The sequence below is a fragment of the Wolffia australiana genome, chromosome 7 (assembly GCF_029677425.1).
Source record: "Wolffia australiana isolate 7733 chromosome 7, ASM2967742v1".
Taxonomy (NCBI): Eukaryota; Viridiplantae; Streptophyta; class Magnoliopsida; order Alismatales; family Araceae; genus Wolffia; species Wolffia australiana.
In genome coordinates, this window is record NC_135841.1 from 5,108,585 (window position 1) to 5,132,406 (window position 23,822).

The 23,822-nt window shown below is 38.6% G+C and overlaps 2 protein-coding genes across 3 annotated transcripts; both read left to right on the top strand.

Moving 5' to 3' along the window:
• Positions 1–5,117: 5,117 nt before the first annotated feature.
• Positions 5,118–18,710, top strand: B73 (molybdopterin biosynthesis CNX1 protein / molybdenum cofactor biosynthesis enzyme CNX1 (CNX1)). Its single transcript, XM_078578263.1, has 13 exons — positions 5,118–5,367; positions 5,937–6,063; positions 6,294–6,424; positions 10,382–10,483; positions 10,590–10,673; positions 11,159–11,386; positions 12,308–12,498; positions 12,836–12,940; positions 13,037–13,330; positions 13,819–13,976; positions 17,857–17,963; positions 18,041–18,097; positions 18,331–18,710. The coding sequence occupies exons 1-13, from the start codon at positions 5,215–5,217 to the stop codon at positions 18,532–18,534; spliced, it is 1,941 nt and encodes a 646-aa protein (XP_078434389.1). The 5' UTR covers positions 5,118–5,214; the 3' UTR covers positions 18,535–18,710.
• Positions 18,711–20,762: 2,052 nt separating this feature from the next.
• On the top strand, positions 20,763–23,822 carry LOC144705759 (putative 4-hydroxy-4-methyl-2-oxoglutarate aldolase 1). Of its 2 annotated transcripts, none has more exons than XM_078578567.1 (2): positions 20,763–20,866; positions 22,970–23,822. In XM_078578567.1, exon 2 carries the CDS (start codon positions 23,015–23,017, stop codon positions 23,510–23,512), a length of 498 nt encoding a protein of 165 aa, XP_078434693.1. In that variant the 5' UTR covers positions 20,763–20,866; positions 22,970–23,014; the 3' UTR covers positions 23,513–23,822. The 2 variants fall into 2 exon arrangements, with proteins under 2 accessions (XP_078434693.1, XP_078434694.1); XM_078578568.1 differs by having other exon boundaries at positions 20,810–20,862.

Sequence of the window (23,822 nt, forward strand, 5' to 3'; positions counted from 1 at the left end):
CATTAAAATTATCGCGAATCCATGTTATTAAAGTTTTAAAAGATTTATTGTATATTTTGAATGAGGTTCAATGTTTCTCTACATTCTAATCCTTAACATAATTTTCTGATATAAATTCCTAAATAGAGTATCTTTCTTGATCCAAAAAAATAAATTATAGGTCGAAAAATTATGTCAATTCTCATAGTAATTTCATTTATTTTGTGTATATTCCATTAAAATTATCACGAATCCATGTTATTAAAGGTTAAAAAGATTTATTGTATATTTTGAATGAATTTCAATTTTTCTCTACTTTCTAATCCTTAACATAATTTTCTGATATAAATTCCTAAATAGAGTATTTTTCTTGATCCAAAAAATAAATTATAGGTCAAAAGATAATGTCAATTTTCATAGTAATTTCATGTATTTTGTGTATATTCCATTAAAATTATCACGAATCCATGTTATTAAAGGTTAAAAAGATTTATTGTATATTTTGAATGAATTTCAATGTTTCTCTACATTCTAATCCTTAACATAATTTTCTGATATAAATTCCTAAATAGAGTATCTTTCTTGATCCAAAAAAATAAATTATAGGTCGAAAAATTATGTCAATTCTCATAGTAATTTCATTTATTTTGTGTATATTCCATTAAAATTATCACTTAATCCATGTTATTAAAGGTTAAAAGATTTATTGTATATTTTGAATGAATTTCAATTTTCTCTACTTTCTAATCCTTAACATAATTTTCTGATATAAATTCCTAAATAGAGTATTTTTCTTGATCCAAAAAATAAATTATAGGTCAAAAGATAATGTCAATTTTCATAGTAATTTCATGTATTTTGTGTATATTCCATTAAAATTATCACGAATCCATGTTATTAAAGGTTAAAAAGATTTATTGTATATTTTGAATGAATTTCAATTTTTCTCTACTTTCTAATCCTTAACATAATTTTCTGATATAAATTCCTAAATAGAGTATTTTTCTTGATCCAAAAAATAAATTATAGGTCAAAAGATAATGTCAATTTTCATAGTAATTTCATGTATTTTGTGTATATTCCATTAAAATTATCGCGAATCCATGTTATTAAAGTTTTAAAAGATTTATTGTATATTTTGAATGAGGTTCAATGTTTCTCTACATTCTAATCCTTAACATAATTTTCTGATATAAATTCCTAAATAGAGTATCTTTCTTGATCCAAAAAAATAAATTATAGGTCGAAAAATTATGTCAATTCTCATAGTAATTTCATTTATTTTGTGTATATTCCATTAAAATTATCACGAATCCATGTTATTAAAGGTTAAAAAGATTTATTGTATATTTTGAATGAATTTCAATTTTTCTCTACTTTCTAATCCTTAACATAATTTTCTGATATAAATTCCTAAATAGAGTATTTTTCTTGATCCAAAAAATAAATTATAGGTCAAAAGATAATGTCAATTTTCATAGTAATTTCATGTATTTTGTGTATATTCCATTAAAATTATCACGAATCCATGTTATTAAAGGTTAAAAGATTTATTGTATATTTTGAATGAATTTCAATGTTTCTCTACATTCTAATCCTTAACATAATTTTCTGATATAAATTCCTAAATAGAGTATCTTTCTTGATCCAAAAATAAATTATAGGTCGAAAAATTATGTCAATTCTCATAGTAATTTCATTTATTTTGTGTATATTCCATTAAAATTATCACGAATCCATGTTATTAAAGGTTAAAAGATTTATTGTATATTTTGAATGAATTTCAATTTTCTCTACATTCTAATCCTTAACATAATTTTCTGATATAAATTCCTAAATAGAGTATTTTTCTTGATCCAAAAAATAAATTATAGGTCAAAAGATAATGTCAATTTTCATAGTAATTTCATGTATTTTGTGTATATTCCATTAAAATTATCACGAATCCATGTTATTAAAGGTTAAAAAGATTTATTATGTATTTTGAATGAATTTCAATTTTTCTCTACTTTCTAATCCTTAACATAATTTTCGGATATAATTTCCTAAATAGAGTAATTTTTCTTGATCTAAAAAAAATAAATTATAGGTCAAAAAATTATGTCAATTTTCATAGTAATTTCATGTATTTTGTGTACATTCCGTTAAAATTATCATGAATCCATGTTATTAAAGTTTTAAAAAATTATTATATATTTTGAATGAGTTTCAAAACTTTCTCTATTTTGTAGTAGTTAGTATAATTTTCTGACATAAATTTATAGAATAATATATTCTTATAGGTCATAAAATATAAATTTATATTTTAAAATAAAACTTCTCTGGGGTTGATTAGATTTTTATAATGTTTCTCTGATTTATTGATTTTTTGTATTTTTTTGAAAATTCTACAGAATTTTCAGGTGTTAAATTTATAGAGAAAAAAATTTTAAGTCAGAAAGTATAACTTTAAGTTCATTTAAACATTTTTTAATGAAATTATGGAATTTTTTCCTCCTAGAAGTGTGTGCCACACTGGTAGTCGGCCACACAAATCAGAGAGAGAAAATCAGATGGCTTGGATAGCTCCAAATTCAAATGATGGTATCTATTGGTCCAAAGGGAATTTTGAGGGCTGTTCTGTCTTTTCCTCCTTTATCCATCCACTCTCTTGGATCTATAAAATGGGACCCCTGATACTTGTAAAAGGGCACCCTTGGATTTTTTTCCTAATTATGATTTACATAGTGGTTTTCTCATTCAAAATCTCATTTCAGTCTACTTTTGGACTCTTAGAGAAAAGGATTGAAGGGGTGACATTTAGATCAAGATTCAGGGAGAAAAAACACCGATTAGTCCCTTAGACATGCGATGATGAGGCTGGTGTGATATTATTGTTTTATGTCTCACGCCTTCGTCTTTTTTCATAGGTTATCATCACTGATATTGTAGGTTTTCAATACTCACATACGCACCTCCAATTCCGTCACTCGTTAGTGTGCATCTGCCTACATCTCCGTCACCATCGACAATGATAATATTATTATTGCTGCTTTGAATCCATTGTTCATTGACATGTATCCACCACCATCTCTGCCAAAATCAGTGGTGGTATTTCATTCCTCTGCTTCAGTTCACTCACTCCACCACTGCCAACCATCACTCAATGCTACCCAAGCAGGGGTTAAGGTATTTTAATTAGAAATACTTAGTACTTTCAACGATAACTAATATAGAATTTCAATATTTATTTATAAATTTAAAATAAACTTAGATTAATAGGATAATACTTTATGAATTTGCTAAAATTATTTTGAATTAATATTCTCTAGTTTTCTTTCATTAAACTAGATTTAGTTTTTAAAATAAATATAAAAATTGGGAGGTTCACCTATTTGTCGGGTGGTCATCCCTTTTATATTTCAAACAATATATGTATAAAAATCCAAAAAAGAATAAATTAATGATACAATTTTCTTATTCAATATTTTCTCGTATTAACAAATACTTATTTCTAAATAAATTTTAGTTTTTATCAAACTGAAAAATAAGAATGTTAGTTTATTAACCCCGTGGAACAAGGCATTATTATGTGTATTGGATGATGCCAAAGATTGATATTAATTTCCTATCATTAATAACATTATGAAATGATGCTATGAGGCTGTTTCATATATAAGTTTTAATTAGATTTTTTACGTGAAATAATCATAAAAAACAAAAGCTATCTCCCTTTCCTTCTCCCTCTCCCTCTCTCTCCCTACACCTCTCTCTCCTCTCTCTCTTTCCCTGTCTCCCTAGACCTCTTGCTCTCCTCTCTCTCTCTCTCTTTCCCTGTCTCACTAGACCTCTCGCTCTCTTCTCTCTCTTTCCATGTCTCCCTTGTGCTCTCTCTCTCTCTCGCTCTCTCTCCCTCCCTCCACTTCCTCCTTTTCTGGCTCTCTCTCTCTTTGCTCCTCTCTTTTGACATGTTCACAAGTTGCAGAGACATCTCTGGCTGCTGACGTTGAATCTAAAGAATCCACTTAACAGCTAATCCTCTCGATAGTATGGTAGTCACATCTAAATGTGCAAATGTTGTTGCAAGCGCAGGGTCAGTCAAATCGTCTGCAGGTACATTAACTGCTTGAATAAGTTTCAAGCCCCTAAGGGTTTCTTCAAGGCCAACATATTTCCCTGGAGAACGAGCAAATACTTCCACTACAACGAATGATTGTGATAAGAAACACTCAATTTTTTTGTGCTCGTGCTATGGTTAAACGATCCTCTTCGGATAAATTCATCTAATCTAATGATAGCGATAATGTCCTACAGTTCTTTGTAACATTGTAAAGTTTCCTTGACTCTTTGCAAAGTTTCATATTAGCCTGGAGTTTGCTCGCAGAAATATAGCCATCCCTACCCTATCAAATCAATCCCATGAGCATCTTATTAATTCTCGTTTGATCACTCTAAGGGAGCAAGTCAAAATAAAAAAAACTCATATTAGGTTTAGGGATAATCAGGCTCAAACTGATGACTTCCACTACGTCAAGGTGACACTCTACCACTGAGTTGTGACAGCAATGAGAGATATCTTAGAATCTGAATCTGAATTGACTTCGTAACACATGAATCTTCCTTTCTTGCTCGCGCCTTAGTTCATCTTCGCTCCATCTGTCGCGTCTGAATCTGAAGATATAGAGGAAAAGGCTGAGAGAAAGAATGAGGCACTTAAATGAATGAGAGAGAGAGAGAGAGAGTGCAAGAGACGGAGAGAAATTATGAGACATTGAGAGAGAGAGAGAGAGTGCAAGAGACGGAGAGAAATTATGAGACATTGAGAGAGAGAGAGAGAGAGAGAGAGAGAGAGAGAGAGAGAGAGAGAGAGAGAGAGAGAGAGAGAGAGAGAGAGAGAGAGAGAGAGAGAGAGAGAGAGAGAAGGGTGACTCTTGCTGGAAGAACAAGGATGTGACGAAAAAAATTATTCAGGGCATATTAGCAAGTAAAACACTTCTTTTATTCTTTAACTTTAGACCTTTTGATACCTTAGTTTTTGAGATTTGAGACACATGATACTGTGAATGTGTTATGTCATTAACCATGGCAATAATCTGTTTCCTCCAATAAATACGAAATCTCCGGCGGCATGAAACGACGCAAGTCTGTGAATATTTTTTATTTATTCAATGGCCTCCGACAGCGGAGATCGACAGTGTGCGAAGTACAAATCTCTTCCAGACTTCGTTTCCACTCCGGAATTCCTTCGCCGGCGCCATGATCACCGCGGAAGAAGCTCTGTGCATTGTCCTTGGCGCGGCGCGGCGCCTCGACCCCGTAATTCTGCCTATCGAGAATGCTTTGGGCCGGATTCTTGCAGAGGATGTTCGCGGTCGCGAACCTCTCCCTCCATATCGTGCTTCTGTCAAGGTGGGTCAAGGGAAGTGACTGATGAAGCGTTCTTGGGCTTTTCGTGAAATGATTTCATCGTTTCTTCGAAACAGTGATCGAGGGTTTGAATGTAAATGAATTTTTCGCTTGTCTGATGCGCTGATGAGTGGATTTTGGGGATTTCGTGTGAGGTTGAAGATGAGGTATTTACTATCGGGCATTTTAAATTGAGTTTCTTCGCTGATTAAGGAAGAAACTCGAATGGAGGACGCTGTGGTATGGGATTTTGTTGGTTTCTTACCTGAACTGTAACGAAAATAGCGGTGATGTTTTAATATTAGTTCAATGTATCAGCGTTGGAAAAGCAATTCAATCTTTTCTTCTACTCACGTTTCACAGTTCCTACTTAGTTTAGGATCTTAATATTTCCCTCTGTCTAAATGATTTCCCGTTGTTCATCGGCAAGTTCCTACAATAGGAGTATTTTTTTTACTGCAAATACCATAATTCCGAAATTGTGTTGTTTCAGTGGATTCATCTGGCAATTGTGCTTTCTTCTTCTTGTTTTCATTTGGGTAGATTTTTATCTGGCTTTTTTTCCTTTTTAGGATGGGTATGCTGTAATCGCTTCTGATGGCCCGGGAGAGTATCCAGTAATTACTGAATTAAGAGCAGGAAATGATGGCTCTGGTGTTGCTGTTATTCCTGGAACTGTCGCATATGTAACGACTGGAGGTAAATTTTTTCTTGAAAAACGTATCTGTTGATATTCTGCTTATCTTGATTCTTATTGATACTATATTCTATTTATGGCGCTCCAACTTGGAAAATTGGCAGCTTGTCTGAATCCCAAAACAGAAACCCAGTATCTTAGACTAATTTGGTGGCGGGCTTTGATCTTGGCCTGCATGGTTTAAGAACCAGTAATCTACTTGCATTTCTTTATTTCTATTTTTTCTATTCAGGGCCAATACCTAATGGTGCCAATGCCGTCGTACAAGTTGAGGACACTGAAGAAATAGAAGAGAAATCTGGCGGATTGAGACGGATAAGAGTGTTGAGGATGGCTACTGAAGGACTTCACATCCGTCCTGTGGTATGATAATACATGTTAAATTACATTGCCGTGTTATTATCAGAACCAAACATAAATTCAAGCTAAATCATGGAATTCAGGGTTGATTTCCCAAAGTTCAAATTTTTTCTAATATTGTCAAATCAGCTCATCTTGAGGTCATAGATAGGTTTGCATGGCCTTCCTTTGCTAGAGAATTTTTGCTGTGTGGAATTTTCTCTTAGGGATAAATGCCAATTTTCTTTTGGAAGATGATTAAAAAGCCAGTCACAGGCCGAAGCAGTAACCACCCGCCATAGGCATGAAGGCCCCTAAAGCTCTACCCATACATGGTCATCTTCTCCCCTCTCTGTATACATCTTGAGAAAACCGTGACACCATGAGGACATCGGACTCGTGGACAAGTCGTCCGTAAAAACCTTCCTCCCCCTAAACTTCACCTCATTCTGATTGAGCCATATTGCCTAGAGCACTGCCATTTCTCAGCCCCTCTATTCCTTCCTCCTAGGGACGCCTTTCCAGAGGGACTCCCAGAAGGCCTCCTCCAATGTCACATCAGCCGTCATTTGCAGTTGGGTGGCCTAGATCGTGTGGGCAACGGGGCAGTCAAATAATAGATTATTGCAACGCTCATTGCCTCGTGTATATAACGTGCAAACTGCTGATGTAACTGGGTACATCCTTTGACAAACTATGCAAGTCATCAGTTTCTTTTGTTGTAAAGGCCACATGAAAATCTTTACCTTCAACAGAACCTTTAGTGACCATATAACGTGACATGCCCGGATAATTCGATTGCTCCCCCTCAGGTCCCTCTTGGATCCTTGTGTATGGCCTTCGGACAAAAAATGCAGCACTAGTCCATATCCAATTGTCTTTTTTTCCAGGTTGTGGGCTGCTCACATTCAAAGCTTGTTGCATGACCATGAACCTCACACCCGCCAGTCTGACAGAGCTCCATCTACCAAGGGGTTCCATGTGCTATTCCAGCGGTCCTCCACAATGGCATCTGGACATCAGGCTAACACAAAAGGCCGAGGGAATGCCTCTCGCAAAAGGGCCACACAGGAACCATATATCGGACCAGAATTGAAATATCGGACCTTCTCCTAACCTGCAAGAGAAGAAGTCTCTGACTAAGGGGAAAATCTGTCTCAGACCCCGCCAGAATGGCAATGCCCTGTGACTAGGGCAGCTTTCTTATCCCAGTTGAATCCCCAACCATAACTGCCCTGTGACAAGGTGCCTCTTGTCCTGCTCTCGGCTGCTAACATCAGTCTTCCGCTTTTCCCAGCGTTCGTCCACACCTCCCCTAATAGGCAGCTTGTCTGAGCTCCCTGGTAGCACATCATCTCTCCTCTCTTCATTGGGGGTTCTTCTTTCCACTGGGGGGGCCCGAGGACTTTAGCATCCGGTTTGTGGGCCATCAGACCAGTGGTTTCTCTACCTCCTCTTGGGCACTCCATTTGATGGGCCATACCTGTGACATACCAGCAAGCCTCGACACTCCCTCACCTGATGTCTGCGTTCTAGGCACCGATAACATTGCTCTCCCCTTCATTATATCTTGTATGTCAAAGGTTGGTGGGGAGTTGACTACTCGTGGTCTGACTCACAACTAACCTTCTACATCTCCATCTTCTGGCGCTTGTTCCTCGATATCTCGGCTGGTGGCAACTAATGAGGGGCCTGGCAATCTTACTCCGTTCTGATGCTCTTCCACCCGTGTCTCAAGGGTTCATCTGTGCATCTCCCATTCACGGCCCAGAATACTTTGTCTCCATATCTCCGCATTTCCCAATACCCCTCGTCGGTTTTCGCCAAGATCTTGGCTTGACCACCTCCTCACATTGTTGTGGTCGCGGTGTGACTAGCAATCATGAATTTCCACTCTGCCTCCTTCCCTCCGCCTTTGCCAGCATCAGTGCGAACGCCTCACGCTGCTACCATGCCTCCCCATGCATTGTCCTTCCCTCCATTGTGGTGCTTTCCTCAACATGGACACTTCGCCTCATAAGGCTACGGTTCACGAAACCTTCCTCTCGTGATGCATGACGGCCAGGGAGCACCTCTTGACGCCCTTCCCACCATTGTGTCGCGGATTTGTGGCTGAAGTTCCCTCCCTCGCAATGCCCCAGCCACTGCAATGCCTTCTCCAGCGGGATCCCCTCACCATCGCGTGGCCAGGGGTCCTCTCCACCACGTTGGCTAGTGTTTCTGCCTCACATCTCCCTCGCCCATGGACTTCGCCCAACACCCGGACTCCTGAGACTACAGCATAGTCGCAAGAACATGAATATGCTAAGGCTAGGGTTTGGTCGCTTCTCCACGATCTTCGCCATCAACCTCTGTGCTCTCTCCAATGCCTCCTCATCACCTCCCTCCATCCTCCCTTCCTGTGACTCCTGTCGCATCGCCTCGCGTCACCATCACGTGTAGATGTCGGCAGCGGCTGTGGCGATGGCAGCGATTGAACCTCATTTGCAAATGAGTGGTTGTCAGGTTTGGATTGATGCCAATTTTGTGTTTGTGATGATCTAGTTATTGTTTTAGTGTAGACTTAATGATGGTGTAAGAAAAAGAAAAATAGTGGTTCTTAGTCGAGAATTTTTTGTTCCAGGGCAGACTATGGCAGAATCTGACACCATCCAAGCTGTCATGTATGATAAATGAAGGCTAGAGAGATTCTGAGGATGAGCTTTAGGCAAGTTTATTTTTTTAGGAAGTGGCTATGAGAGATCAGCAGGCAAGCACGGTTAGTGTCAGCTCTCAGCTGATCTTGGAGAAAAGCAATGGAGAGGCTTCTTCTCCACCAGTCCAAACCCTAGTCGCCCGAGGAAGAACCCAAAGAAATTAGGATAACATTCATATTCACTTAGGGTTCCATCATAACCCAGTATTTATACTGGGTTTACTCGTATTGGGTCTCGTGGACCCAATATGAAGGATCGGGTATACCCATTATTATAAGGGTAGATATCCAATAATGAAAATACATGGGTAAGAAACATAAAAGAGAGAGAGAGAGAGAGAGAAAAAGTGGACGTCTGCTGACAGTTAGGCCATCCAACGTGCCTATATCATAACCTTCAAAATCCTGGCCTATCTCATAACCTTCAAGAGGATAAGTTACGAACCTTGACTAAAGCTATTCTGAGAGTCTCAAAATGGAGATTACGAGAGCCCATAAAGGGCCTTTCAATGTCTACTTTTATGAAAGTCTATCTTATTAAATCCGTTTATATGATCACTCTCTTAATCATGGAAATAATTAAATATGTTCCAGAAAAATCTGCCGCAATGGATTAAATCAGAAGCGCTAAATTTCTTTCATATCTGGTTTGTATAATTTTCATGATTTTTAGGGCCCTGATCCTTTATTTTACAAGTGTAATGTTAAATCGCTTAGTACAACTATATACTTGCGAGTTAAATTTTCACCACATTTCGTTTAGAGAGAAATGTCATTTGACGCTGATATCAGGAAAATTCTTAGGAGAAGAGAAGTTACCTAAAAGAGCGGCCAGTTCCTTGGTTTATTAAAAAAATAAAATCCAATGATTTATCATTGGTTTTTGAAACGAGAAATCCAGTGCTAGCGCGTTGAGCCAATCAGAGGATGAGAATTCCGGGATCAAACTACTTCAATGGTTTATCATTGCAGTGCATTTCTGATGGTGTAACTTCATTGTTTTGCGAGTCCATGCAGGCATATTCCTAATATCAAAACAGTGCATTAGCTATCATGTAATTTGGGCTCTTCTATAATCTGTCTTATTATTTCCCAAGACTATCGCCAAGCAATACTTTAGAATGCATATTTCACTGCTTATCTGTACTCAGGTTTTGATTCATCAAACAAAAATTAGTTTTTTGTCAAAAAATCAAAAAATGCAAATTTGCGTGATCTGTTCAATTTCGGGGTTTTTGCTGAATTGATACGTTTTCTTTATTTTCATCGCTCTATTTGCTGACCAGGGCTCTGACATCGAGACGGACGTGACTGTTCTGAAGTCTGGAGAGAGAATAGGACCTGCCGAACTAGGGTTACTTGCCACGATTGGAATTATGACTGTTAAGGTGCTGACCCACTTTTCTTAGCCGTTACTTTTCCTTCTCGAATGTTCTCTGTTTCCAGAAAAGAAAATATTATATCTTTCTGTTCTCTGAGCCCAAGTGCACGCAGGTCTATCCAACGCCCACTGTTGCAGTGCTATCTACAGGCGATGAGATTGTGGAGCCAGCTACACAGAATCTACATGGAGGGCAGGTTACGTTCTCTCAAAAAAATTAAGAAGAATAAATAAGTAACTGAGATTCTGTCTCGTTGAGTTGGGACGTTGACAACCAGTTGACAATTTGCGTCAACCACTGTTAACTTTGACATCAACCATCCAGGGATATTTATCACCATCATGATCATCTTTAACCACGAAAAATCGTCAACATTAACATCAATGTCAGAGTGTCTGACAGTGATTAATGGCTGCCTCTGTCTATTTGGGTTATCCGGTTGACATTATCGTTGACGGTATCATCAACCATCAACATTGGCCAACTTGGTCACCTGTCAGTGTCATCTTCAACGTGCCTTGAAGCTGTAAACGCCAGTGCCAATGAGTGTTGATAACGAATTGGTGCCAAGACCTACTGTCAAATTCGAGTTTTGTGGCCTTATTTTTCTGGTCTCAAATAATGCTCTAGAACTTGTAAGCATTTCATAATGAATTTTGATACCTACTGGTCACTTTGTAGATCAGAGACTCCAACCGTTCCATGCTTATAGCATCTTCACTACAGCAAGACTGCAAAATAGTTGACCTAGGAATTGTTCCTGACAGTGAAGAGCATATCGATAAAGTTCTAAGTGATGCCTTCTCCTCTGGGATCGACATACTTTTGACCTCTGGTGGTGTGTCAATGGGAGACAGGGACTTTGTCAAGCCTATCCTCAAAAAGAAAGGCACCATTCTCTTTGATAAGGTGCGTACACAGTGTGTTGTTTATCTTCACCGCTGCATTTTTTGTTAAGTAATCTTGATGCACTGCCCTGCATGGACATATGCTTTTGATCGGAAGTTCTTGTATGGTTTTTCCAAATGTTTGAACATTTCAAAGATAGTGGAACCTTTTGAAAAGTACGGCATAATGAAATTGTAACACTATGGGTTGGTGAGTGGTACTGATTGGATCAGTCCTGACAAACTTTTTGATCCATCGGGTAGTCCAGATGGTGATCTGATCAGCCCATTCGATCAGAATGGTCGGGTTCTTAATTTTCAGAAAAAAAGTGTTCGGGTTATTCTTGGGCCATCAATAAGATCCTATCAAGAGTGCTGTGTGATTGTTGATCATCCGATCAGCCTAATGTGGAATAGGCTGGATAGTCCAATCAGATGACGCACATGGCAGACCAATTAATCTCTATCTCCTGCCCTCTGATAGACCAATAATGCTGCGGCTGTTTTTCTAATGGAGGGAGCACCCAGAAGCACTGCTTTACAGTATTATTGTCGCAGGGATAGACATACTTTTGAGGGATGGGTGGAGGTAGGTGGTGAGAAGAGCATTCCTGGAGGAGATACATGCAGAGTGGAGACTGATGTGAAGAGAAACAGAGTGTCATTAATCAGAAGTGGTGAGATGAGAAGAGAGAGAGGTCATTTTTGATTTTCCGTTTTTTATTCTTCCGATCATCACCAAGCTATCATTCACCAATCTGATCAAGATATATGGATCATGATCTTATCGAAATATTTGATGATAGGACAACACAAATGATTTGAAGTTCATCCTCTTTCTCTTTTGAAATGATTTCTTGATATGCCCTAATCTTCTAATTTGTGTAGACTTTAAAAATAAATTTATCATACAACATTGATACCCAATGCATGTCTGAAACAGATTTCAATGAAGCCTGGCAAGCCACTAACTTTTGCAGAAGTATCTGTCCAAACAAGAGAAGATACAATTTCAAAGAAAGCTCTTGCCTTTGGTTTACCTGGAAATCCTGTCAGCTGCTTAGTCTGCTTCCATCTTTTCGTTGTTCCTGCTATTCGTCAGCTTTCTGGATGGGACCATCCTTTCCCTCAAAGGTGATTTATTTCGTTCTATTATATTTCTTTAAAAAATCATTTCCTTTGACCCTTTATTAGAAATACTGATAATAAATTATCTTTTATAGAACTGAACCTTTTAAGATAATCCAGTGATTCCCAGATGTTTCTTTTTGGATGATCTGTGGAGAGAGAGGAGTCAGGGTAAACAGGGACTGATGCCCTGTTCCTCTTACTGTCAGTAGAATCACTCATCTTTTCATTCACTCGATCAGCCTTAGATAGACAGAAAGAAACATACACTTTTACATAAAACCGTCTTAAGGAGCGACATTTTAACTCCACTGTTTAACCTCGATTGCTATGATATCAACAGAGTCCAAGCCCGAATATGTCATCCCATAAGGGCAGACCCTTCTCGTGCAGAATTTCATCGTGCCATAATTCAATGGGCAGCTAATGATGGAAGTGGCCATCCGGGGTGAGTGCTACTCTTCTTGGTACTGATAATTTTTCTTAATTTCCATTTTATCCTGCTAGAAACTTAGAATCAAGTAATTTCTTATCTTGTCTGCAGCTTTGTCGCTGAGAGCACCGGCAATCAAGCTAGCAGCCGTTTATTGAGCATGAAAAGCGCCAACTCTTTGTTAGAACTGCCCGCAGTAGACAGTGTGATTGCACCAGGAACCTTAGTGTCTGCCGTCTTGATTTCAGATATCGTTGGTTTTCCTCCGGGAAAGTTAGAACAAGTCAAGGTCCCCATCACATCCAGTGTTGATCATGCACACAAAGCGACGGGACCTTTGGTGGCCAAAGTCGCCATTCTTACTGTGAGTGACACTGTTAGCTCCGGAGAAGGACCTGATAGAAGGTAATAAAAACTTCTTCATTCTAAATATTGTTCACCATTGACGTTGACAAGTCATTAATGTACCCATGATTCAGCAGGGTGACAATTATGAGAAAAAGTTGTAATTGGCTCTCATCAGTTTCCCATAGCTTCTCTCTGATTGCAAGAGACAATGAAAAATCGTCATGATCATTCAAGCATGAGGATGACGATGGTGGATTGGTCATAATCGACAAACGCTAATTTCATGTTTAAAATTGTATTCTTCGTTTCAAGACATGCATTTGGATACACCCCTTTGAATGTTTGTTTCAATGGGGCCACTTTCCTGATGCTAAATCAAATATGGCTGAGCTTAATCAATTATCTTTGCTTGAGAAGACAACGGAGTAAAGATCATGCTTAGTCAACAACTTTATCTGATTAAATATCGTAGATTATTTCCTTCTGCAGTTGATTTCACGCACTGATTTAAAAGCGTAAATTGATGTTGTCTTCATTCTTCTCAGTGGGCCAAGAGCAATTTCTGTTGTGAATTCCATGTCTGAAAAGCTCGGAGGAGCAACAGTTGTTGCAACTTCTGTCGTGCCCGATGAACTTGATCGAATCAAGAGCACGCTGCTGCAGTGGTGTGATGTCGACAGAGTTGATCTTATTCTGACTCTTGGTGAGTGTGCTATCAGCAAATTTCTTCTTTGCCTTTGGACCTAACACTATTGTTCACTGTCCTATGATGATGATGATGAATCATTGCCTTTGTCGTTTGTTCTAGCCAGGAAGACAACAATGATGACAAGACAACATCATCATTGTTCGTTTTTTAACCTTCCTCTGATGACTGGAGACAAAATCATCATCATCACTCGCTTGGGCAGAGTAGTGTTTGGGAATTTGGTGTGATTCAGATCAGCGAGATCCAATACGCTCTTTAATCAGGATAATCCCTATTGCCTTCTATCTATGGGAATGATTGGTACGTGGGATCAGTCAGACATCTAGATCTAGTCAGGTAAATCGATTGAGATAGCTGTCTGTTCTGCTGGAGCAGAACAGACTAGTTTTAGAAAAGACAGTCCCCTTTCTTACTAAGACTCTAGGATTGATTACCCATGACATACAACAGCGGACTAGGCATGGCTTAATTCGCACGCGTGTGAATAAGTCACTTAAACGGTGAATAAAATAAAAATAAAATAAGATGGTCTGCTTAACATCCCCCCTCAAGCTTGGTATGGCTGTTGTCCAGGCTGAGCTTGTCAACCAATTTGAAGAATGCAGAGGATTGAAGCCCCTTGGTGAATATGTCAGCTTCTATGTTTTCTTTGATAAAATGACGCTTGACCTCAACATGCTTTGCGTGATCATGTTGAACAGGGTTACGACCGATAGAGAGGTCTGACTTATTCTCACAGAATAAACACTCTGTTCCCTCAAAGTGAAACTGTAGGTTTCGTTAGAGTCCTCTGATCAGGGTGCTCTCGCATATACCTTGAACTACTGATCTGAACTCTGCTTCAGCACTAGACCTGCAAACAACATGTTGCTTCTTACTTCTCCAGATCACCAGTCTTCTGCACACATTTGCATAACACCCTGACATTGATCTTCTGTCCATCATGAGACCTGCATAATCAGCATCTGCATACACTGACACTTTTATTTATCCCTCTTGAATTCAGTGGGACATCCCTCGGCTGCCAGCCAAGGCATGTCGCATTTTAATTCTTCATCTGTGCAATACTTGGCAGTTTGGACCCATTTACATCTGACCGATTTCTTGCCAGGAGGTAGTGGTACTAGTTACTAAGTGCCATTTTCTTCAAAGCTGCCATTTCCTCGTCCATAGTTTGACTCCACTCAGTGCTTTTCAGAGCTTGCTCCACTGTCCTAAGAACTTCAGCGAAGTCAACATCCGAGAGCATTGTCTTATAACCATGACTTAAACATTCATATGACATTTAATTGGCAATGGGATAAAGAGGTCTCTTAGTACAACTCTGGTTCCCCTTATGCAATGCAATGGGCCACTGAAGACACATCAGGAATTGCTTCCTCCTCCACTAGTAGATGTTCAGGACTCAGTGCTGGATGTTGCCTATCAGGTATACAAGGTATCATCAGATTCATCTTGGGAGTTTTGCTCCATATCACTAATTGGTTCCCTTGTATATTAGTGAAACGGCAGACTCAATGGATCAGCTGGTAAATTGGATCTCACACACTCATGAAATGTCACTCCGGCAGGGATAAAAAAACTATTGGAGGGGTGATAGCACCAGTACCCTCTGAGTGAATGAATAGCCAACAAATATGCATTTGACTGAACAGAGGTCGAATTTCCCCAACTTAGTAGAGGGATCATGCACATAGGCTGCACTACCAAGAACCCAAGGGAAAAAATAAGTTTTCTATTTTACCTGAGGGAATGAGGTAGAGAGTTTCTCCGAAGTCCTAACATAAACCAGGATCCTTGATCAGATGGGTACTCGTTAGGGTGGCCTCTCCACAGTAGAATTTGGGAATATCTTTGTGGAGTAACAGTGACCTGGCAGTCGACACAACATACCTGATCTGTGTCATGGCAAGCTCATTTTGTTGAGGTAATGATCAATCATGATCATTCATGAATGATACCCCTCTTGTCAAAATAATCAGCCACTTCATTGTTAAAGTAGTATTTAGCATTGTCGAATCTGAACCTTTTTATTTGACCCAAATCGAGTCTGAATCATCTCACAGAACTTGAGGACTTTGCTGACGTCATCTTTGTCTTTTAATAAGTCCAGATGTAATTTGTGCACTCACCAATAAAGACAATAAACTAGAGTGCACATTTAAGACCAGTAGCAGGAGTGGGCCCCAGACATCACTGCGCTCACGATAGAATGGAATTTGAGTTGGTTCACTCACATGGCTAAAGACATTTTTCTTGTGCGTGGCGAGCTGACATGCCTCAAAAACCTGGGTTTTAACATTGATGACAACAAACAAAGAGGGATAATGCCTTTGAGAGTTTCAAAGAGTGGGTGTCCTAGTTGATTGTGCTGCAAAAAGATTCTCTGCTGCCTGCTCCTCTGAGTCCCTGGCTCTAGAGACGATTACCTGCCGAGGAGGGTGATCTCTCCTCAAGTAGCAGCATTCCTCATTGCCTCTAGTTCATATGGTCTTCCTTCCCATCTTATCATATAGAAAACTTCCATTCAGAATTCAGAATGAGTGAGCAGTTAGTATCAGAAACCAACTTATGAGGGTAAAACAACATGTCCGTAAATGATTCCCAATCCATTCAGCTTCACATTGCCCATACCAGCCACCTGACTAAGTCCCATACCAGCAGTGATAACCTTTCTCCTTCTGTCACTTTGCGTGCAGTTGATAGTTCTCACTGTAAGAGGTTTTCAGATTGGTGGTGGCCCCACTATCAAGTATCAGATGTTGTTCCAATTGGAAAATTTTATATGGATATTATCCCACATCTGTTCACAGTATCAATGTGAAGAAAGTTGTCATATATTTCAGGGGGTAGAGTGCCAAGAATCCAAGTTTGCATGAAGGCCTCCTCTGCGTCCTATCTTCTGCCACTGGGCCATTGACTAGGTGTTTACTCAAACACCCACCCCTCAGTGTCAGCATTTCAAATTTCTGCCACTGATGGAAATTCGTTTGGAGACTTTTGACTTTCTCACACCTGAGGCAACGGATGTAAAATCTTCGCCAAGACAGGCTTCTTTCTATACTCTTGTCCTTCTGAAGTTATTCCCATGCCTGATGCAGTATCTTGCTCCATAAATGAAATTGACATAGAGACTTCTTCCCAGTTATACCAGCCCCTGGTTAGCTGATGATAGGAAGGCAGTGAAGATTTGAGCCGGAGGCATTCTTGCCATGCCTTTGATACCATGTCGGTTCTGCTGGAGCAGAACAGACCAGTCCCCAGCCTCCATGCATAGGGTCTCAGAAAAAGACAACCCCTTTCCTATTAAGAGTCTGGGGTTTAAATACCCATGACATACAATCGCGGGCTTAGGCCCTGAAGTGCCCCTGGGCCAGGTCGAGTTTGACTTAATTCACACTTGTATGGATAATTCACTACAAACGTGAGTAAAATAGCGAATTGTGATTTGATGTGATCCATGATCAGGTCGTCAGATCAGATTGTAGTCTGTGAGCTCCACAAGACCTACTTCATTCACGAGATGGAGGAAAATACTAGGTGTAGCTTTTTCAAATTGCAGTCTATTGAGACATGGCAGCTTTCCTTTGTACAAACACTGATTTTCGACCATCAATCTAGCAATGGAACTGTCTAAACAAAAGTTTGATCTGATCGATGATCCATGAATGAATGACTGTAGAGATTCAAACGGCCTACAAGCATGATTAAGATCCAGCCCACTTGGTTGATCAGCAAAACCAATCAGATCGACTTTTTTTATATCTCCTTTTGTGAGGAGGAAGAGAACAAAAAGTCATCGTCCTCCAAGCGTACGGATGATGACAGGATTTGGAAGACGATCATGATTCTCATCATTGTCGCGTCTTCCCAGGTGGCACTGGATTTACTCCCAGAGACGTGACGCCAGAAGCCACAAAAGCTGTTCTAGAGAAGGAGGCTAACGGGCTCATCTTCGTCATGCTCAAGGAAAGCCTCAAGGTCAGAATCCCCATTATTATTTTCTCCATTGCATTTTCCTTAAATTAGTTGAGCTGAATTGTATCTCATGTAATCAGGTCACCCCCACAGCAATGCTTTCTCGGGCGGCTGCTGGAATCCGAGGATCGACGCTGGTAAGAAATGCAGATATATGTGCAACTAAAATTTAGATTTCTTTCATATTTTCGTCTCCTAAAAATTGTGTCCGATTAAAATTGTTCATAATTCTATTGACGGTCAAGAGATTAATTGCATTATAAATGAAACACAATAAAACTCAAATTGCTTTGTCTTTTATAGTGTTAATATTTATGTATGTTTGTGCATGTGTAGTCTGGGTTTTGTACCATGATGTTGTGTGTTGCAGATCATCAACATGCCCGGAAACCCGAACGCAGTGGCGGAATGCATGGATGCCCTCGCGCCAGCGCTGAAGCATGGTCTACGTCAGATCAGAGGTGAAAAGAGGGAGAAGCACCCCCGCCACGTGCCTCATGCAGATTCGAAGCCTGGCGATGACTGGGAGCGCAGCTTCCAAATGGCTCATCATGGTCATGGTTGCTCCTGCTGAGTCCGATCTGACATGGACTGGAAGAATTTCTTGAAATAGTCGGATGAAATAAAACTAACAATGTTCATGGCTCTTTATGTTTGCCACATGGCAGCCTTTGATAGGAGACATTGGTTTGGCAACACGTTCAGACAATGGGTCAGAACTATCCATTTGATCTGATTGATGATTGATCATTGAATGGGCAGATTGATTTGATGGGACCAATTGATCGAGACATGTGTACATCACTGAAAAGGAATCAGACCACAAGTGCATAAAGTTACACTACATTGAATGCATTTAAGTTATATATATGTCAACTAACACATTAAATTAACTGATACTACTCAACACATTTTCTCTAGATGGTCCTTAGTCTTGAGACATCAAAGAAATCTTGTGTATGGATGATTGTATTGACTGTGTATATACAAATTCCTAAGGAATTATTAGATTGAATGAAATGATGTCCTTAGCCAATGCAGTAGAATTAGCAGAGATGGAGTTCTATGATGATTTTCAAACGTATCACAATTTACAACATGAATGATTATGGGTTGACAGTTTAGCATACCCAAAGTCATCAGAGGAGTATCATGCTTATGAGGGATTATATGTAAATGATAACTGAAAAAAAGTTCCACGAAAGAGTTGATAAACCCCATATGTACCTTCTAGAGAGAAAACTATAGCTTGCAACCCATGGCCTGGAAGCTTGATATATTAATTAGAATTAATTGATCCATGATTCATTAATTTATATCTTAAATATCATATCTAACTAATTAGGATGGTCAATAAAAGTTTATTGGGATATTAGAGTTATCAATTTAACTGGTACATCAGACTAGATGGTCACATGTAAAAGGTCATTTGGATGTTTGAACATATACATAAAGTATAAGGGTTTATAAAATGATCATTAATTATAAATATGAGAGACCCAAAAATCACCCATGAAATACTTCCATGGTTGCCTATCCTTCTTCTCCTTTTTCTCATTCGGAGCCCTCCCTTTTTATTGTGGCCAAAACACCAGCATCATGTCCATATAAATATGTATTCGAAGAAAAACATGTTGTCAAAACAGAGAACCCAGATTCCAGTTGCAGGTGGACATGTGGCTCTGTCAAGATTCTAATTTGGGTTGCTCATGTAGAGAACATATTTGCTCGAGATTAAACTTAGTTGACCCATTTAATATGGCAGGATGCATTATCTTAGATTTTTTTTTAACATGGGTACCCTCGATTAAAAGGAGGGTGTGATTTAAGACTGTGGTTGATGGGTGATTCAAAATGTAGAAATAGTATGAAATTGTCCGGCCCATCACGTTATCAATCTATTCAATACCATCCATAGTCACCACCAGTTGATTGCTTTTGCCCATTATGTGAGATTATAAAATATTGGACATGATGGATGTCTTGGACAGTGTATTAAGCACCCTGAACTCTCCTCAAATTCCAGACATTTTGATAACCGCCGCTTTGTCAAAATTCTTAGATGTTATATTTCTCCCTGAATAAGTTTTTGCAACATCATCACATGGAATTCAAATGGGATTTCATACTTTTTATACATCACTTTCTTAAATTCTAAAAAATAAATTCTTTGAGATAAAATATGATTCCACCAAATTATTCTCCTCCCATGTGAAAAATCATGACATTCCTCTCTCTGTTTGGACATCACCTGTTTCTAGTTTATCAATCTCTCTAAACATTGATGTCTAAATGTCAACCTCATGCTTTTATTAGTACTTGTGAAATTAAATAGGAATGATAAAACACATAATCTAAGTGTAAGAAGCAATAACCTTATGGATATTAATATGGAAGAAAATATCTCAAAATAAGTATATTCAAATACATTTTTGGGGTAGACCCGCCGGCCCCTTTTTGTTTGCTAAAAACAAAATAAAGATCATAGAGTTTGAGAAAACAACAAAAAAACTATGAGAAAAAATTAAAAAGGAAAGTCAATCCCATTTATGAAAAAAAAACTTTGGTTGATTTGTCATTCTCCTACCTTGTCTTCATCCATTTATAATATATTATATATAATATTAATACGTATACAATATAAGAGGAGGCCAGACTGGCCGTAATGTTTGGTCTGTGATAGGGACTAAATTTATGAGGTCCAGTTTGGGAGGACCAGTCAAACTAATTTTTTGACCAATCATATAAATTATATTTTCTGGAAAAAGCTTGCAAGAAAAAATATATGTATTAACTATGTGGATATATGTGTGTATAAATACCCCAAGGAAGAAGTTTGGCCAGTTTCAGACTGACGGTGGTCAGCACAGACTTTCCTCTTCACTACGAGCGATCTCCTTTCGTAGGTATCTCGCTGCCTTCTTCTGCAACAATTATCTGTGTTTTTTCATTTATTATGCTTCTTGAATGAGCAAGTGATTTTGTTCTCCCGTTTATTTTCTCCAAAACGATCCCGTGATTTTATGGTAATTGTTGATTTAACTGTTTCTTTCTTGATTTTTCGGAGCTTCGATCGCTTGCAATGTCCAGTTTCGAGATTATTTGATGATCTCGATCATTTTGTGGTTGCCACGAGGTCTTTTCTTTCTGCGCGCTGATTTTCTTCTCTACCTTTTTTCCTTCAGAATGATCTCGTGTAACTTACTTCATCGTAGATTATGTTCCCCGTGGATATATTCATCTTAGATTAACTTAACTTCAAAAATTCATCGTAGATATTTTCTTAGATTTCGATCTCCTGTAGCTTAGCGTGTTTTACTTTGTGTTGCGAAGAAAGATCCGTTGTTTGGATCGGCGGTTAGTGAATTCTTGGATTAATTGCTGAAGATGTACGCCAATGGGAACACTCAATTCATGAAATCCTTTGAGAGAAGCTCTGCGTCAATGGAATCTTATCACGTCAGCGCATTTCATTGCCTAATGGGGATCATTCTTTCTTTTTTTACGACTAGGAAGGCGTTTTGATTTGACTTTCTACTATTCCTGGTTTTTCTTGGCATATGGATTTTCCCCTATTGAAGGGGATTGGGGCTGGTCCTCTTCATTTTGTAAATCCTTCATTTTCTTTTTGTTGCCGATGCTATTATCTTCACAAGTAAGGTCATTTAAAATTCCTCTTAAGCACCTTGTCACTTCATCTCACGTTCAATGGAGTTTTTTCTCCCCCCAATTTTTTATGAGAAATGTCTAAATATTAATGCTGATAAAGACTCATTCTCTCATAATGCATTATGCGCTAGTGTTTTTCATTGCCTTCGTTTTTCTGCCAAAGCTTTTACCTTTGACGGTTGTTTAAAATTGTAGAAATTTCTTTCGCACTAGCATTGGTGCAATCCCTTAAAACCTTTACATTTTTATTATCCGTACTCTCAAATTTTGAAATTAAGTTACCAGTATTCTCAATAGAATAAGTGGCCTTCCATTTCCTTTATTTCTTCAAAGAGTGAGATAACTCATCCTTGTAAGATTACCCTAAGATTATTAAAAGGCTTGAGTGATGTTTGGATCTGGTTTTCCTTATTCAACAAAGATTCTCCTTAGAGTTGTTAAAAGATAAAATGACGTGCTCAAAAGAATCACTCTTCTCGTATAAGCAAAATTTGGGGTAACTTTTGTTGCATTTGCAGATGGTCTTATATCCTATTCTCTTTGCTGGAGATGATTTTAAAATATTATTTTTCTATCATTATTTTCCTGATTTGGATTCATTTTTTTCTCAGCTGTCTTTTTTTATGGATATGAAAAAAAAAACATTTCTGCTGATGGGACAACGGTTAATTTCCATTTCAATTCTTTATCTCCCAGTTTTCTATTTATGAGTTATTGGAAAGAACTCACCGATAGTTTCTTTTTCAAAAGGAAAAAATGTGCCACAAGCCTTTGACTTGTCTATCGAATGGTAAAGTCTGTGACTTTTGGCGAGTTTTCCACCCGCCCATTTCCTAGTGAAGCTTGGACATACGTACCTAATCATCTACGAAATAAACATCGTTAAGCCCGTCGTTCATTGGTCAGGAAGTTTACCAAATAAATCAGTGCGGTAAATGTTCCTAGTGAAAGAAAATATCTCATTTTTCTCCCTTTTATATCATTTCATGAGGTGAATTATTTTATCCGGCAGATTCGTCATGCTTTTTACGGCACAATTATTTTTTAATTATTTGCTATGATATTGGGCATTTCTTGGCATTCTTTTGACCAAAAAAGAAGCCGAATGACCTTTTATTAGAAAACCATTCATCTCCTCATTATACTTTACATGTATTTTACGACTATTATTAAAAAATTATTCGATGAAAATTTGTTGACATTCCTGTGCCCTCAAAATTCCCCGAGTAAAACTTTTCAAAAAAAAATAAAATTCCCCAAGTAAACTCCACTTGAGTTTTTTTAGCCAAAAATTTGATCTCGTGCAATTTATTCATGGGTACTTTTTTGATTCCGTCCAGTGATTTCCCACATATACAAGAGCTCTGAAGAACAGATCATACGCCATGGCCTTCGCAACCGCAGAATTGTGCGACGGCAACTCTCACCTGATTCAGAATGGAGAATTGAGAGCTCTCCAGCCCATCTTCCAAATCTACGGCCGCCGCCAGGTCTTCTCGGGTCAGATTGTGACACTCAAAGTCTTCGAGGACAACGTTCTAGTGAGAGAATTTCTTGAAGAGAGAGGAAATGGCAGAGTTTTGGTGGTCGATGGCGGCGGCAGCCTCCGCTGCGCCATCTTAGGGGGCAACCCAGTCCAGCAAGCCCAGAACAATGGCTGGTCAGGCATCATAATCAACGGCTGCCTGAGAGATGTGGATGAAATAAACGGCTGTGATGTTGGTGTGAGAGCCCTCGCTGCTCATCCCATGAAGGCCAACAAGAGGGGGACTGGAGAGAGACATGTTGCTGTTCACATAGGCGGGGCCCGTATTCATGATGGGGAGTGGCTCTATGCTGACACTGATGGGATCCTCATTTCCAAGTCTGAGCTGAGTGTTTGAACATATGCGCGGATGATGGAGAGCAATGATGATGATGATGACGATGATGATGATGATGGTAGCTTTTTTTTGGATTGGCTCGTGAGAGGTGTTGTTTGGTCAATGCTTGGGAGTAACTGAGAAGACAGAGAATGTTCCTGATTTCAAGCTGAGTAATGTGTTCTAAACATGCGCTCTGAGTAAGGTTTGATAAGCAAAGGTAGTCCATCAGTTCAAGGCAAAATAGAATTTACTGATTATCAAAGTATGCTTCTTATTTTTCTTATATGGCAATTATTATAAAAATGAAAAGTGGTGTTCATTTGGGAGA